General features: G+C 48.9%; 2 protein-coding genes across 5 annotated transcripts; one reads left to right on the forward strand and one right to left on the reverse strand.

The window, feature by feature from the left end:
* On the reverse strand, positions 1 to 9003 carry JMJD6 (jumonji domain containing 6, arginine demethylase and lysine hydroxylase). 2 transcript variants are annotated; one of them, XR_004055117.1, is made up of 7 exons: positions 8542 to 9003; positions 7655 to 8043; positions 5662 to 5948; positions 3675 to 3810; positions 3154 to 3247; positions 2252 to 2390; positions 1 to 409 (listed from the first exon to the last, which is right to left on the reverse strand). XR_004055117.1 is itself a non-coding variant. In XM_030923827.1 (6 exons), exons 1-6 carry the CDS (start codon positions 8668 to 8670, stop codon positions 278 to 280), a joined length of 1212 nt encoding a protein of 403 aa, XP_030779687.1. In that variant the 5' UTR covers positions 8671 to 9003; the 3' UTR covers positions 1 to 277. The 2 variants fall into 2 exon arrangements, 1 of the variants encoding a protein (XP_030779687.1); XM_030923827.1 differs by lacking the exon at positions 3154 to 3247.
* A 26-nt stretch (positions 9004 to 9029) lies between these two features.
* Positions 9030 to 15201, forward strand: METTL23 (methyltransferase like 23). Of its 3 annotated transcripts, none has more exons than XM_010387502.2 (5): positions 9030 to 9370; positions 11284 to 11388; positions 14300 to 14537; positions 14613 to 14697; positions 14837 to 15201. In XM_010387502.2, the coding sequence occupies exons 2-5, from the start codon at positions 11305 to 11307 to the stop codon at positions 15000 to 15002; spliced, it is 573 nt and encodes a 190-aa protein (XP_010385804.1). In that variant the 5' UTR covers positions 9030 to 9370; positions 11284 to 11304; the 3' UTR covers positions 15003 to 15201. The 3 variants fall into 3 exon arrangements, with proteins under 3 accessions (XP_010385804.1, XP_010385805.1, XP_030779692.1); XM_030923832.1 differs by having other exon boundaries at positions 9066 to 9370; positions 11284 to 11371; XM_010387503.2 differs by lacking the exon at positions 11284 to 11388.
* Positions 15202 to 15395: the final 194 nt, after the last annotated feature.

The raw sequence follows: 15395 nt of genomic DNA on the forward strand, positions 1-15395 counted from the left end.
TAGAAAATGGATTCAATTTTTATTAAATAAAGGGTTTTTTTGGCACCATTCACATTCTCTTGCCTTTCTGAGTAAAACAAGCCGCGTTTATCTGCATCGGTAGCAGAGGGAAAGCTACTGGAGCAAACGCTAAGTGAATGGGTTCCCGTGCCGAGGGCGTCCTCATTCTCGGGCTCTGTCAGGCCTCCCCTTGTCTGCAGGACTGGACAGGCCGCCCTCCCCAGGCCCTGCCCTTGCCGCGAGCGTGTCCTTCCATACAGACAATAGCCTTGCTGGGTCACCTGGAGGAGCTGCGCTCTTTGCTGACACAGTCGTCCTGGGAGGTGGTGTCCCCGTTTCCCACCATGCTGCACGTCCTCCTCTTCTTCCTGCGGTGCACTGTCCCATCGCCCTCGGATCCAGACTCGCACTGGACACAGGAGGAGAGAAAACAAGGAGTCAACCTGGATGCAACCCACTTCTTCATTAAACAAACCTCTGACCTCGGGGAGACAGCACAGATATTGGTCACTTTCTCCCAGATGCAAAGCAGTCATTATGAGAGCTCCACAATGCAGCCTTCATAGCCACCTCCTTGGATGTTCCTGGCTCCCTAAGAATTTCAAACTTCCCTCAGAGGCCAAGTATCCCTCCACTGTTCTCTTAACGGTGCAGTTATTTGTCTGAATACGATACCCATTGTAAAAATCTTTTAGTCAGAATTCTGAAAGTGCATTATGAGATTTCACTCTACCAACAGAGCTTGATGCATGAAAGGAAGTAGGTACAGCACTGAACATTCCCAGAGCCCGTTTCCCGCCTGACGAGAAAAGACTCAATCAGTAGACTGTGTTTTTTTTTTTTTTGAGACAAAGTCTTACTCTGTTGCCCAGGCTGGAGTGCAGTGGTGTGATCTTGGTTCACTGTAGCCTTCACCTCCTGGGTTCAAGCGATTCTCCCGCCTCAGCTTCCTGAGTAGCTGGGATTATAGGTGTGCACCACCATGCCCAACTAATTTTTGTATTTTTAGTAGACATGGGATTTCATCATGTTGGCCAGGCTGGTCTTGAACTCCTGATCTCAAGTAATCTACCCACTTTGGCCTCCCAAAATGCTGGGATAACAGCCGTGAGCCACCGCGCCAGGCTGAGATAGAAATTTCACCTGTTCGAGGTGCAGGGCCCTCTCACCCAGTATTACTGTCAGCTTCAAGTTGAAGGTCACTGGATTTGCTGAATTTCTAGGCTTACAATTCACCATCCATGGAGGAAATTCTTCATATGAGCTTTGAGGTCAGAAGGATGAGTTTGAAATCTGACACTGCTACTTCATTCATCTTAAGCCATTTACTTCACTAAATCCCCAAACACCCGATACCTCGAGGCTGTTTTAACAGTTCTTAGCGGCCGGGCGCAGTGGCTCACGCCTGTAATCCCAGCACTTTGGGAGGCCGAGACAGGCGGATCACAAGGTCAGGAGATCGAGATCATCCTGGCTAACACAGTGAAACCCCGTCTCTACTAAAAATACAAAAACTAGCCGGGCGAGGTGCCGGGCACCTGTAGTCCCAGCTACTTGGGAGGCTGAGCCAAGAGAATAGCGTAAACCCAGGAGGCGGAGCTTGCAGTGAGCTGAGATCCGGCCACTGCACTCCAGTCCGGGTGACAGAGCTAGACTCCGCCTCAAAAAACAAAAACAAAAACAAAACAAAAAAAAAAAACAAAAAAAAAAGTTCTTAGCTGGGCATGGTGGCTCACGCCTGTAATCCCAGCACTTTGGGAGGCTGAGGCGGATAGATCACCTGAGGTCGGGAGTTTGAGCCCGGACTGGCCAACGTAGCGAAACCCTACTAAAGTATATAGAGTTTATAGTCTCTACTAAAAATACAAAAAATAAGGTGAGTGTGGTGGCACGCGCCTATAATCCCAGCTACCAGGGAGGCTGAGGCAGGAGAATCACTTGAACTTGGGAGGCAGAGGTTGCAGTGAGCCGAGATCGCGCCATTGCACTCCAGCCTGGGCAACAAGAGCGAAACTCAGTCTCAAAACAAACAAACAAATAAACAAACAATTCATGCACATGTGCGAAGCTGTAAAATGGGCAAGATACACCACTCAGCTGGAATGGTGACAACTGTAACCCTTAGAACAAGGTGGAAAAACTTCCATATCCTTCTCCTGGATAGGAGGAGGAAGAGTCACACCTGGTTGTGACTAAGTGACATGAGCCTTGGAGGCTCCAGGAGCCAGCCAGCGAGCGAGCAAGGCCTCACCTCTGAGTCGGAGTCTGACGAACTGGAGCTGGAGGAGCTGGAAGAGTCGCTGGAGCTGTCGGAGGCTATCCCTGTGGACTCCTGAAGGTCAACCGAGTCTGCCAGGACTGCCAACTCGGGGTGCTCTTGCTTCAAGATCCTGAGAAGCAAGAAGTGTTGTTCTCAGTGCACTGACAGCCATACCCACTCACAAAGAGTCACTCAGAGTTGAGGCCTGTGTCTCTCAGAAACACCTGGGAATGCCAGGTGTGTCCATTCAGAATGGGTACTGTATAATGGTGAGGACAAAACCCCAGGCTGGGAACAAGAGAAACCCAATACGGTGCCCAAGTTTTTCTGCAAGGAAAACTATGCTAACTACACACAATATACTACCTACCACCTGCACAAATGAGCCAGCCATGCCACCAACACACGAGGCACAATTTTCCTTTAGTCTTAGTTTTATTCCCTTGGGAGAAAAAGTTCCTCTTCCTAGTTTTATTTCCTGAAACTTTCCCCGCTGATTTTTAAAAAATCTTTCCTTTCCACAGCACGGCACATAATGATCAGAGTTGCACTGGTTAGATTCTATTTCTAAGATCAGAAACAATTAGATTTGTAAGAAATATGAGGTGTCAAATAACAGAGATGGTCCCCCCTCACTGGGACCGTAAAACTGAACTGAAGAGCAGCAGCCCTCCCCTTCAGAGACCTTGTCTGGCATCCGCTGTAACCAGTGACAAAAGGCCTGTTGTATGATAAGGCCTGCGGTGTGACCAGATCGCAGCACGCAGTGGCCTACGGGGCGGGGTAAGTGGGCCTCAGATGCCCAAGAGTCCAGGGAGAACAGAAGCCACCACCCTTACTGGCCCTCTCAGCAGGGAGGCTGAGCACAGAACAAGCCAGAATCCCTCTCTTACCCCGAGAGCTGGTCCCTCCAGGTCAGGGTTGGGATACAGTGGCACGGGGTGGCTGTGGGTGGCTTGCACTGCCGCTGCCCGTGCTGTATCTGTTCTGTGGATAAACAGAGGAGCTAAGTCTCCAGGGCAGTCACCTCACTCACAAGAACTGAAGGTATTAAGTTCAAATGGGAAAAATGCTTCTGGGTAAGAAAAATAAATAACCCAAATAAAACCCAAATAAAATTAGCTAGCGCTAGTTTTGAAAAACAAAAAAAACAAAACAAAATGAGAAACAATCCCAATTATGACGTTTTGACTGACTGGCTTGGATTCAACATGCAGAGTCTCACCCTGCCACCTCGAGGCTGGCAAACACCCTGAGGACTCGCCCTGACCTTGGCCCCTCTCTCCTCTTACCCAGAGGATCGGCAGCCCCAGCTTTGCCCAGGCCTGTCTGCAATGCGCAGCAGTGGACTCGCCATTTTATCTCTGGGGTAGAAATTGAAACCAAGCAGAAATAACAACAAAATGACTCTCACCTATACCATTTCCTTGATAACTTTGGTCTCCCTCTTACCGTCTTGTGCCAAACCACAGGGAAGTTGGTGCTGCTGGCAAAATTTTGGGTGATGGCGATAGTAGTGTCGAGATTGAGGACAACATGCCACCACCCTCCTGAAATCCAACAAATAAAAACAGTTAAGCAAGGTTTGATCCTATCTAATTATTGTGTAACACACACACCAGAAATTGGGAACTCCTATCCATAAGGGAGAGCCTACAGAGACACGATACAGGGTAGTAAATGTTCCTTCTCATCCAGGGATTGCAAACAACTTGTTTGTGTAAATCAAGTTGTATTGGAGCACAGCCATGCCCATCTGGTGACGGCTTGTCTAGGGCTGCTTTCCAGCTACAAGGGCAGAGGTGAGTAGTTGTGACAGTCTGGCTCACCTAAAATATTGACTCCCTGGCCCTTTATACAAAAAGTTTGTTCACTCCTGTTAATCCAAAGCTGTGACCAAAAGTGCAAAAGCATAAAGTTCTTCAGCTTCCAGGAAGAGGACACCTACTTTAAATACGCTCACTTTCCTTCACTTACCAAAGTGCAGTTGTCTGGTGTGGGATTTCCTGACTCAACCCAGACAGTGCTATACTGCATCAAAAACCCAATTTAGGCTGGGCTTGGTGGTTCACACGTATAATCCCAGCACTTTGGGAGGCTGAGGCAGGAGGCTTGCTTGCACCAAGGAGGCCAGCCTGGGTAACAGTGAGATCTCCAACTCAATTTACAGAATTAAACCCTGGCTGGGGGTGGTGGCTCACACCTGTAATCCTAGCACTTTGGGAGGCTGAGGTGGGTGGACTGCCTGAGCTCAAGAGTTCAAGACCAGCCTGGGCAACATGATGAAACCCCATCTCTACTAAAATACAAAAAATTAGCTTGGCGTGGAGGCATGCACCTGTATTCCCAGCTACTTGGGAGGCTGAGACAAGAGAATCACTTGAACCTGTCAGGCGGAGGTTGCAGTGAGCTGAGATTGCGTCATTGCACTCTAGCCTGGGTGACAGAGCGAGACTCCATCTCAAAAAAAAAAAAAAAAAAAAAGGAATTAAACCCCAATTTACAGAAACACAAACAAGCCGCTACCCATATACAAAGACAATAGGTGACTACTGCAGATAAAGTTGCATCTTTACATATACAACTTGTTTTTTGAGACAGAGTTTTGCTCTGTCACCCAGGCTGGAGTGCAGTGGCACAATCTGAGCTCACTGCAGCTTCTGCTTCCTGGGTTCAAGTGATTCTTCTGCCTCAGCCTCCTGAGTAGCTGGGATTAACCAGGCGCCCACCACCACGCCTGGTTAATTTTTGTATTATTAGTAGAGACAAGGTTTCACCATGTTGGCCAGGCTGGTCTTAAACTCCTGACCTCAAGTGATCCACCCACTTCGGCCTCCCAAAGTGCTGATATTACAGGCGTGAGCCACTGCAACTGGCCTACATAGTTTATCAAGAGTTTTTTTTTTTTTTTTTTTTGAGACGGAGTCTCACTGTGTCGCCCAGGCTGGAGTGCAGTGGCGCGATCTCGGCTCACTGCAAGCTCCGCCTCCTGGGTTCCCGCCATTCTCCCGCCTCAGCCTCCGAGTAGCTGGGACTACAGGTGCCCGCCACCGCGCCCGGCTAGTTTTTTGTATTTTTAGTAGAGACGAGGTTTCACCGTGTTAGCCAGGAGGGTCTCGATCTCCTGACCTCGTGATCCACCCGCCTCGGCCTCCCAAAGTGCTGGGATTACAGGCTTGAGCCACCGTGCCCGGCCAGTTTATCAAGAGTTTTACAGCCGTGTAAAATGTGAACGAGAGCTCCCAAAGTATGTGATGCTATAGATACATTACTGTCAGAGGTAAGTACCAGTTCATTTACCAGGCAGCTCACTCTTTTTTGGACTCACTCTCTAACAGTTCTGCTCCAAAATGACAAAATATTGAAATCAAAGAATGTACTTTCTTCCAGTTCATCTATACCTGGTACAAAGACAGTCTCTCCTGGTTTTTGTAAGATTTCCAGGGGTTTGAATTCGGGTGGCCAGGTTGGAAGCTGTGTCCGGGGATAAATAACATTAAACCAGGTAATGGCTTCGTCTTGCTGGTTCCCTCCTTCCTCTCGGGTCACCTTGATGAGTTCCCTGGGAGTGCTAGTAGGAAACAGGCACCAGCGCTTGTGGCCCTGAACTAAGGCATTCCAGGCACTGGTTCCCAGAGGGTCAATGTGAATCCCAGTTCCGGAGCGTGGTGGCCCCATCACAAACCACCTACAGAATGGAGATATCCAAGACGTGAAGTGTAATTTAGTTACACACATACCACACAAAACAGTAAGTTTTCAGTTTTTCTTTTTTTGTGAGAGAGTCTTGCTCTATCACCCAGGCTGGAATGCAGTGATGTGATCTTGGCTGACAGCAACCTCTGCTTCCCCAGGTTCATGCCATTCTCCTGCCTTTGCCTCCTGAGTAGCTGGGATTACAGGCGCATGCCACCATGCCCGGCTAATTTTTGTATTTTTAGTAGAGACAGCGTTTCACCATGTTGGTCAGGCTGGTCTTGAACTCCTGGTCTCAAGTGATCAACCACCTTGGGATCCCAAAGTGCTAGAGTAACAGGGTTGAGCCACGGCACCTGGCCAGGTTTTAATTTTGTGATATATTATATCATCTTTATTTCAGAGATTATATAAATTCTGGTATACAGAAACACTAAGTGCATTTTTCATGGACTGATTCCTAACAAAATAAGAAAAATCAGCTGAGGCGGTAGCTCATGCCTATAATCCCAGCACTTTGGGAGGCCGAGGCGGGTGCATCACCTGAGGTCAGGAGTTCGAGACCAGCCTGACCAATATGGTGAAACCCCATCTCTACTAAAAATACAAAAATTAGCTGGGTGTGGTGGTGGGCACCTGTAACCCCAACTACTCAGGAGGCTGAGACAGAAGGACTGCTTGAACCCGGGAGGTGGAGGCTGCAGTGAGCCGAGATCGTGCCACTGCACTCCAGCCTGGGCAACAGAGGGAGACTCCATCTCAATTAAGAAAAAAAAAGAAAAAAGAAAAGAAAAATCACTAACGTGGTTTATTGCTGGACTTTATTGAAACTTCCCTTAGAGGCCGGGCGCTGTGTCTCACGCCTGTAATCCCAGCACTTTGGGAGGCCGAGGTGGGCGGATCACAAGGTCAGGAGATCGAGACCACGGTGAAACCCCGTCTCTACTAAAAATACAAAAAAAAGAAAATTGGCCGGGTGTGGTGGCGGGCGCCTGTAGTCCCAGCTACTCCGGAGGCTGAGGCAGGAGAATGGCGTGAACCCGGGAGGCGGAGCTTGCAGTGAGCCGAGATGGCGCCACTGCACTCCAGCCCGGGCGATAGAGCAAGACTCCGTCTCAAAAAAAAAAAAAAAAAAAAAAAAAAAGAGATCAGTGGTTCAACTTGAGCTGCACATTCAAGTCACCTGAAGAGCTCTCAGAAATTCTGATGCCCAGGCATCACCTGAATTAAATCAGTCTCCCCAGCAGGGCCCAGACAGGCCTCAGGAGCCCCCTAAGTGAGTTCAATGTACAGCCGAGGGGGTACTCACTGTTTCGAAAAAAGATTACACACTGAACTCAGTGAGCAAATGCTGTTGTAGATAAGATTTTAACCACAGGCCGGGCGCGTAGCTCACACCTGCAATCGCAGCACTTTGGGAGGCCGAGGCGGGCGGATCACCTGAAGTCGGGAGTTCGAGAGCAGCCTGACCAACATGGTGAAACCCCGTCTCTACCAAAAATACAAAATTAGCTGGGCGTGGTGGCCCATGCCTGTAATCCCAGTTACTCAGGAGGCTGAGGCAGGAGAATCGCTTGAACCAAGGAGATGGAGGTTGCCGGGAGCCAAGATCGCACCACGGCACTGCAGTCTGGGCAACAAGAGTGAAACTCCGTTTCAAAAAAAAGATTTTAACCACTTAGCTGCAGAACACTTTACCTGTAAGGGGGCCTGCGCTTCTCCCCAGCATACTGGAAAAGGTCATCAGTGAAAAACTTGGGCACTTTGTAGTCTTCCAAAAGCTTCCTTCTTTTAGGGTGTTCACCATAGCTGCTGTCAAAGATGTAAAGGGGACTGTCATCTCGAGTGCTCTCCATGTACTCGATGTAATATTTCATCTTCATCTTCACTGAGTAGCCATCGTTATCCTCACCACACTTGAACTTCTGGTTCCGATATTTCCTCTTCAGGCGCTCCAGAGTCCATTTCTCCTGCGCAGACCAGCCCTCTTGTGCATTCAACAAAACCACGGGCTTGTAAGGTCTTTCATACCGCTCCACAAACTCTTCCACAGACAGCTGTAAAGCATCTGCCCTTTCCACGTTATCCTGAGGGAATTAGAAAAGACCTGTACAGTTAAAAAGAAAAAAAGAAGTCCAGTGGCAGATAAGGGTGTCCCCAAGGCTAATTGGTAATGGCAAACCGAAGGAAGTTGACTCTCATCTGGCTCCTCCGGGGTGGGGGGAGGGCGCGTGCGTGAGGCCACGTCGTTCCTAGAGCCACCCCCACGAGAGCCTTGACAGTCAGGTCCCCTAGGGGACCTGCCGCCCAAAGGAGTCAGGGACGACTGGCCTTCTAGTTGAGAGCGCCACAGGCATGGGACTCCCGTCGTCCGCCGGAGCAGACGGGCGGCCACAGCATGGGAGGAAGCAGGCCCGCCCCGGAATCCGCTCCCCGGGGACCCCAAACTCCGAGGGGTGCGGCTGAGCCTCTACGAGGTCCAGGGTGCCGCGCTCGGGGCGACGGCAGCCCCGGGCCCAGAGAAAAGTGCGCAGCGGCTGGAGGTGCCGATGCCCGGCCTGGCCACCCCCGCCTGACCCGCTCACCGCCACGGCCGCCGGACTCAGCGAGAAGCTCTCGTAGTAGTTGTGCCGGGTCCAATCCAGCGAGTCCTTGAGCTCCGGCCGCGCACTCCGCTTGGCCTCGCGGATGCGCTTCTTGCTCTTGTGGTTCATTCTGCGGGGTCGTCAGCTGGTTCCGCTACGACCTCGGCACAGCCCGCTTCCTGCCACTAACGCACCCCTCCCCGGGATGGGCGGCGGCGGCGGCGACGGCTGCAGCACCAAAACGCCCTTCGCTCAGTCCCGGCGCCTTTAAAGTCGCCTTCCAGAAAATTCACTCCCCAGCCACCTCCCGAGCCTCGGGTTGGGCAAGCGGCCGCCGTCTTCCCCGTCCCCACGCCTCTTGCGGTCTGCCATTGGCTTCGGCGCCCATGGGGTCCGCCCTCCCACACAGCGGGCCTCCGCCATATTGGGAAGGTCACGTCGGCTGCGTCACTGCCCCGCCCCGCCCCTCCCGTGCCGCCGCTGTGCGCATCACTTCCGGTCGCGCCAGCAGCGTTGCCAGTCCTGCGCTTCTGTGTCTACTTCGCCTTGCTGCCGGGTTTCTTCGCTTGCAGCGCGGCAGGGTTATCACCAGAGCCGTGCTTTCCCCTTCTTGCAGTCAGGTGGTAGAGCCACGTGGCCCGGGGCTTCCCGCTTGCGCAGCCTGGCAGCCCGGAGCCTTCCACGGTCCCCGGCCCACCCGGGGCCCAACGACGCCCCCCTGGGCGAGCACGATTTCCGAGGACAGGGGGTCCGGGCCCAGCGCTTTCGATTCTCGGAGGAGCCGGGCCCGGGAGCCGACGGGGCCGTCCTGGAGGTCCACGTCCCGCAGGTGCGTGCAGCAGCACCCGCTGGGAGGCGCCTGAGGGCAGGAGCGGTTCTCGGCTGACTGGGCTGGGGTCCTGAGGGACGGCGGGATGCGGACGCTCAGCTGCGCAGCTTCCTGCTTTAGGTTGGCCCCCGGAGCGAAAACGTCGGATATGAATCCCTTCGGTGCATTAAATGTCTCTCAGTAAGAATTTTGGAGACCCTGCCAAGAAGTGACCCTGGTCACTATGTTGGTCAGGCTGGTCTCGAACTGTAAGCTTAAATGATCCTCCCGCCTCGCCCTGCCAAAGTGCTAGGATTGCAGGCGTTAGCTTCCGCGCCAGGCCGGCTTTCTCCACATCGAATCTTTCCTTCCAGGAAAGTGACATTCTTGACTGACCTCTAATGCCTCTTTTGATCTTGTTCAAGGGTTTCTTGATTCATCCTTATCTCTCACTTTTGTGTGAGTTTTGGGACCAGGGTTTCCAGTTTTATTTGGTTCCCTAATAGGTTTTTCGATTGGACCTCGCTTCTTTCTCTAAGCTCACAGCTGCCACAAAACTCTCAATGATAATTCTTTTTCTTTTCTTTTTTTTGAGACACTGTCTCTCGCTCTGGCGCCCAGGCTGGAGCGCAGTGGCGCGATCACAGCTCACTGCAACCTCTAACTCCCGGGTTCAAGTGATCCTCACGCCTGCCTAAGTGCTGGGATTACAGGAGTGAGCCACCATGCCCTGCCTTAGGTTTTTCAAAGCACTTTCACATTGCTGTATTTCATCTGGTTTTAACAGCAGCTTGTGAGGCATGTCCCATGCTAAAGGAACAGCTTTAGAGAAGTTAAATGGCAGGCAAAGGCGGGAGGATCGCTTTGGACCAGGAGTTTGAGACCAGCCTGGGCAATATAGTGATACTATGTCTCTACAAAAAATAGAAAAATTAGTCAGGCATGGTGGCGTGTGCCTGTAGTTTCAGCTATTCCGGAGGCTGAGGTGGGAGGATTGCTTGAGCCGGAGAGGTCAAGGCTGCTGTGAGCTATGATCAGGCCACTGCACTCAGGCATGAGCAACAGAGCAAGACCTTGTCAAAAAGAGAGAGAGAGAAAAAAAAAGATTGGAGTGGAGGCTATTTCTGATTGTCTCCAAACAGCTTCACGTTTTTTTGTTTTTGACCCGGACGCTCACTCTATTGCCCTGGAGTGCAGTGGTGGGCTCACTGCAACGTCAACCTCGGGCTCAAGTGATCCTCCCACCTCAGCCTTTCAAGTAACTGAGACTACAGGCATCGACCACCACACCTAATCTGGCTTCAGGGATTTTTTTTTTTTTTTTTTTTTTGGAGACAGAGTCTCGCTCTGTCGCCCAGACTGTAGTGCAATGGCACGATCTCGGCTCACTGCAACCTCCGCCTCCCGGGTTCAAGTGATTCTCCTGTCTCAACCTCTCGAGTAGCTGGGATTACAGGCGCCCGCCACCATACCTGGCTAATTTTGTATTTTTAGTAGAGACGGGGTTTCGCCATGTTGGCCAAGCTGGTCTCAAACTCCTGACCTCAGGTGATCCACCCCCCCCCCCCCCCCCCGCCTCCCAAAGTGCTGGGATCACAGGCGTGAGCCACCGCGCCCCGCCTCTGACTAGAAATATTTTATTTGCTTGCTAGTTGCCTGTCTCTCTACAGTAGGATATGTGCTCGGGGAGAGCTACATCCCCAGTCTAAGAATGGTCCCTGATACTCTGACACTAGAAGCACTTGTTGAATGAAGAATGCTATCAAGAGTTTCTATCACATTGCATTGCAGTTTTATATTCCCAAAGGTCGTGGATTGGTGAACAGGGTTGCCATTTTTGTAATGGATGCCAATGCCTGACAGAAATTGCTATATAAATGATTCCTACTTCCAGCAGCTAAATTATTTATGGCACACAAAAACATTCTTTTCAGGTCCTGCATCTCCAGTATGGAATGTATGTTTGGCCCTGTGCTGTGGTCCTGGCCCAGTACCTTTGGTTTCACAGAAGATCTCTGCCAGGCAAGGCCATCTTAGAGGTACAAATGCCCCTGAAGTTTCCAGAGTTCTGGGTTATGTTCAGATGTGTTAAGTTTACATGTGTATATTGCTTGTTATTAGCTTTTGTTAAGTATTTTTAAATCGGGCAATTTTACTAGTTTGTAAGGTCTGTGAGCTAAGAATGTTGTTTTTTGTCCTAAGGTACAGAGATAATCCTGGAACTTTTTTTCATTTAAAAAGTGGTTTTTTTGGCTGGGCACGGTGGCTCACGCCTGTAATGCCAGCATTTTGGGAGGCCGAGGTGGGGGCATCATTTGAGGTCAGGAGTTCGAGACCAGCCTGGCTAACATGGTGAAACCCCATCTCTACTAAAAATGCAAAAATTAGCCAGGCATGGTGGTGCATGCCTGTAATCCCAGCTACTTAGGAGGCTGAAACAGGAGAATTGCTTGAACCCTGGAGGCAGAGGTTGCAGTGAGCAAAGATCGCACCATTGCCCTCCAGCCTGGGCAACAGAGTGAGACTCCATCTCAAAAAAAAAAAAAAAAAAAAAGTGGTTTTTAAAAAAGACACTGGGTGTGATGGCTCACACCTGTAATCCTGGTACTTTGGAAGGTTGAGGTGGGAAGATCTCTTGAGCCCAGGAGTTTGATACCAGCCTGGTCAACATAGTGAAACCCTGTCTCTAAGAAAAAAGAAGTGTTAGAGACTATAGGTGGACCACAAAGCCTAAAATATTTCCTCTCTAGCCCTTTAGTTTGCTGACCGCTATTCTAGATGAAGCCCCTGAATCCCTTCCACGGCCGTGGCAGTCTTTAAGGCCATTGTTTTAGGTGTCCCAGCAGTGTCATGCAGGCTTTTTACATTCAGGTTGCTGTAACAAAATACCATAAACTTGGTAGCTTATAAATAACAGAAATTTATGTCTTTGGCCGGGCACTGTGGCTCACGCCTGTAATCCCAGCACTTTGGGAGGCCAATGTGGGCAGATCAGCTGAGGTCAGGAGTTCAAGACCAGCCTGGCTGACATGGTGAAACCCCATCTTTACTATAAATAGAAAAAATTAGCCAGGCCTGGTGGCACATGCCTGTAGTCCCAGCTACTCAGGAAGCTGAGGTAGGAGAATCGCTTGAGCCCGGGAGGTGGAAATTGGAGTGAGCTGAGATCATGCTGCTGCACTCCAGCCTGGGCGACAGAGCAAGACTGCATCTCAAAAATCTAAAAATAAAGACATTTGTGTCTCAGTTTTGGAGGCAGTGAAGTCCCAGGATCAAAGTCCTTACAGGTTCAGTGTCTGGTGAGGGCCAGAATTCCAGTTCAGTGCCCTCTGTGTTCTTAAGTGCCTTAAGAAGCAAGGCAACTCTCCAGGGCCTTTTATAGGGGCACTAATCATGACAACTCTGCCTTTATGTAATTGCCCCCCAAGGCTCACATCAGATGGGTAATTAGGATTTGAACATACGAATTTTGGGTGAACACAAACGTTCAGACCGTAGTATAGCCCTTTCTGTTTTTGGAAATGTTGAGATTAGTGTAAAAAATATATCCCATTCTCTTTCTAGCCTCACTATCTGGCCTCAGACTGGTGCAGGCTTGGAAAAACCAATTTTATCACATTTGCAGAAATAGACTTTCACACCATACTTAAGACCAAAGGCTAAATAGACAAACCAGAAGCTTAACATCCCACTCTTAACTTTTACTACACCAAGTAAATGAAATTAGGGGTAGGATTTGGCACACACCTCTGGCCCTAGTTGTAATTGCTAGGCACTCAGAATTAATCTCTATGTCCTTCCTTGAACTGGAAAATGGGAAGCTTCTGTTTTTGCTAATACTTATGAAGGCATTCTCTGGTATTATTTCTTAGTGTCTACAAAGCGTCTTGCCACTTTCAAGGCCCAACTGGAAAATCTTTACTAGAAAGCCATGTTACAGACCTGTTAGGTTTTAGCTACAGAAGAGCAATCAACTATAGAACATGCTAACAGAAGTGAAAACTAGGCCGAGTGCTGTGGCTCATGCCTGTAATCCCAGCACTTTGGGAGACTGAGGCTGGCAGATCACTTGAGGTCAGGCGTTTAAGACCAGCCTGGCCAACATGGTGAAACCCTGTCTCTACTAAAAAATACAAAATACTAGCTGGGTGGCTGGCCATGGTGGCTCACGCCTGTAATCCCAGCACTTTAGGAGGCCAAGACAGGTGGATCACCTGAGGTTTGGAGTTCGAGACCAGCCTGACCAACATGGAGAAACCCCGTCTCTACTAAAGAAATGTAAAATTAGCTGGGCTTGGTGCACGCCTGTAATCCCAGCTACTTGGGAGGCTGAGGCAGAATTGCTCAAACCCAGGAGGCGAAGGTTGCAGTGAGCCAAGATTGCACCATTGAACTCCAGCCTGGGCCACAAGAATGAAACACTTGTCTCAAAAAAAATAAAAATAAAATAAAAAAATAAAAATAAAAATTAGCTGGGCTTGGTGGACAGCTACTCAGCAGGCTGAGGCAGGAGAATCACTGGAACCCGGGAAGTAGAGGTTGCGGTGAGCCGAAATTGCACCACTGCACTCCAGCCTGGGGAACAGAGCAAGACTCCGTCTCAAAAACAAAAAACAAAAAAAACTAAAAACTGAAAATCATGGCAGAGGAATCAAGTGCCCCAAAACTACTACTGTGTGCATAGCAATTAACTGCCAGTTAGGATACATGGCCCTTTAATGTTGAAATTGAAAGGTTAAGCTTTTACCCTTTAGCACAGTCGATTCATAAGGAATGCACTTTTGCCATGTTTATAGTAATGTTCAGTTATGGTACACATTTTACAGAAAAAAAAACCCAGAAAGATTGACTATGCTTACTTAAAAATGCAAGAATGAAAAAGTACTAAGACTCCCAGTTTTTTGCAGTTCCAACTATAATTGTGAAATGCCATCTTTTATAACTTACTAGATTGGAGCTGGAGTGAGCCTTCCAGGAATTTTGGCTGCCAAATGTGGTGCAGAAGTAATACTGTCAGACAGCTCAGAACTGCCTCACTGTCTGGAAGTCTGTCGGCAAAGCTGCCAAATGAATAACCTGCCACAGCTGCAGGTGGTAGGACTAACGTGGGGTCATGTATCTTGGGATCTTCTGGCTCTACCACCACAAGATATTATCCTTGCATCTGATGTGTTCTTTGAACCAGAAGGTAAACTTTTGGCTCAATAGTACATTTGGCCAGTGATGTTGTATGAAAGTCTATTCATAAATTCTTTCTTCTCAGATTTTGAAGACATTTTAACTACAATATATTTTTTGATGTACAAGAACCCCAAGGTCCAACTGTGGTCTACTTATCAAGTTAGAAGGCAAGTATGGATAACCCTGGCTTACTTTTGTATGTAACTTAAGCCTTACTCTACCCATGCAATGTATAATTTAATAAAATATATCTGAAGCAAAACAGAAAAGGCATGACTTTAAAAAAACCATTTATTTTTTTTTAAGTGCTGACTGGTCACTTGAAGCTTTACTCTACAAATGGGATATGAAATGTGTCCATATTCCTCTGGAGTCTTTTGATGCAGACAAAGAAGATATAGCAGAATCTGCCCTTCCAGGAAGACATACAGTTGAAATGCTGGTCATTTCCTTTGCAAAGGACAGTCTCTGAATTATACCTACAACCTGTTCTGCGACAATGTCAATACTGATGAGCAACCTGGCACACAAACTATGAGCAGACCACTTCAGTTTCAGAATGCAGTGAGTCTGAAGATGGTCAAGTCTGTTCGCATCAGATTTTAATGTCACCTAGACAACACTTACATTAACTCATATGAAACAAAAATTAAAATACATATTACAAGTACTTGGATTGTTCCTTTGTCATTAAATAGGATATAAATTAGGTTGAGAAGGGGGTATCACAACCTCAATAAAGGTGCCACATTAAAGCATTGCTTTTAGGTGTTCAACTGGCATTTCCACTTTAACTTGGGAAACGATAGGCACTAAACATTCCACTTCCATACTATGCAGTCAGCAACAATCACAAAATTGCATA

Source organism: Rhinopithecus roxellana, chromosome 19 (assembly GCF_007565055.1).
Source record: "Rhinopithecus roxellana isolate Shanxi Qingling chromosome 19, ASM756505v1, whole genome shotgun sequence".
NCBI lineage: Eukaryota > Metazoa > Chordata > Mammalia > Primates > Cercopithecidae > Rhinopithecus > Rhinopithecus roxellana.

Coding starts and splice junctions, on each gene's coding strand:
- METTL23 (XM_010387502.2), top strand. CDS start 11,305: ATGTATGTTTGGCCCTGTGCTGTGGTCCTGGCCCAGTACCTTTGGTTT. Junction 11,389..14,299: donor CAGGCAAGGCCATCTTAGAG/GTACAAATGCCC, acceptor ATAACTTACTAG/ATTGGAGCTGGAGTGAGCCT. Junction 14,698..14,836: donor TCTACTTATCAAGTTAGAAG/GCAAGTATGGAT, acceptor TTTTTTTTTAAG/TGCTGACTGGTCACTTGAAG.
- JMJD6 (XM_030923827.1), bottom strand. CDS start 8,670: ATGAACCACAAGAGCAAGAAGCGCATCCGCGAGGCCAAGCGGAGTGCG. Junction 8,044..8,541: donor TGAGTCCGGCGGCCGTGGCG/GTGAGCGGGTCA, acceptor TAATTCCCTCAG/GATAACGTGGAAAGGGCAGA. Junction 410..2,251: donor CGTCAGACTCCGACTCAGAG/GTGAGGCCTTGC, acceptor TCCTGTGTCCAG/TGCGAGTCTGGATCCGAGGG.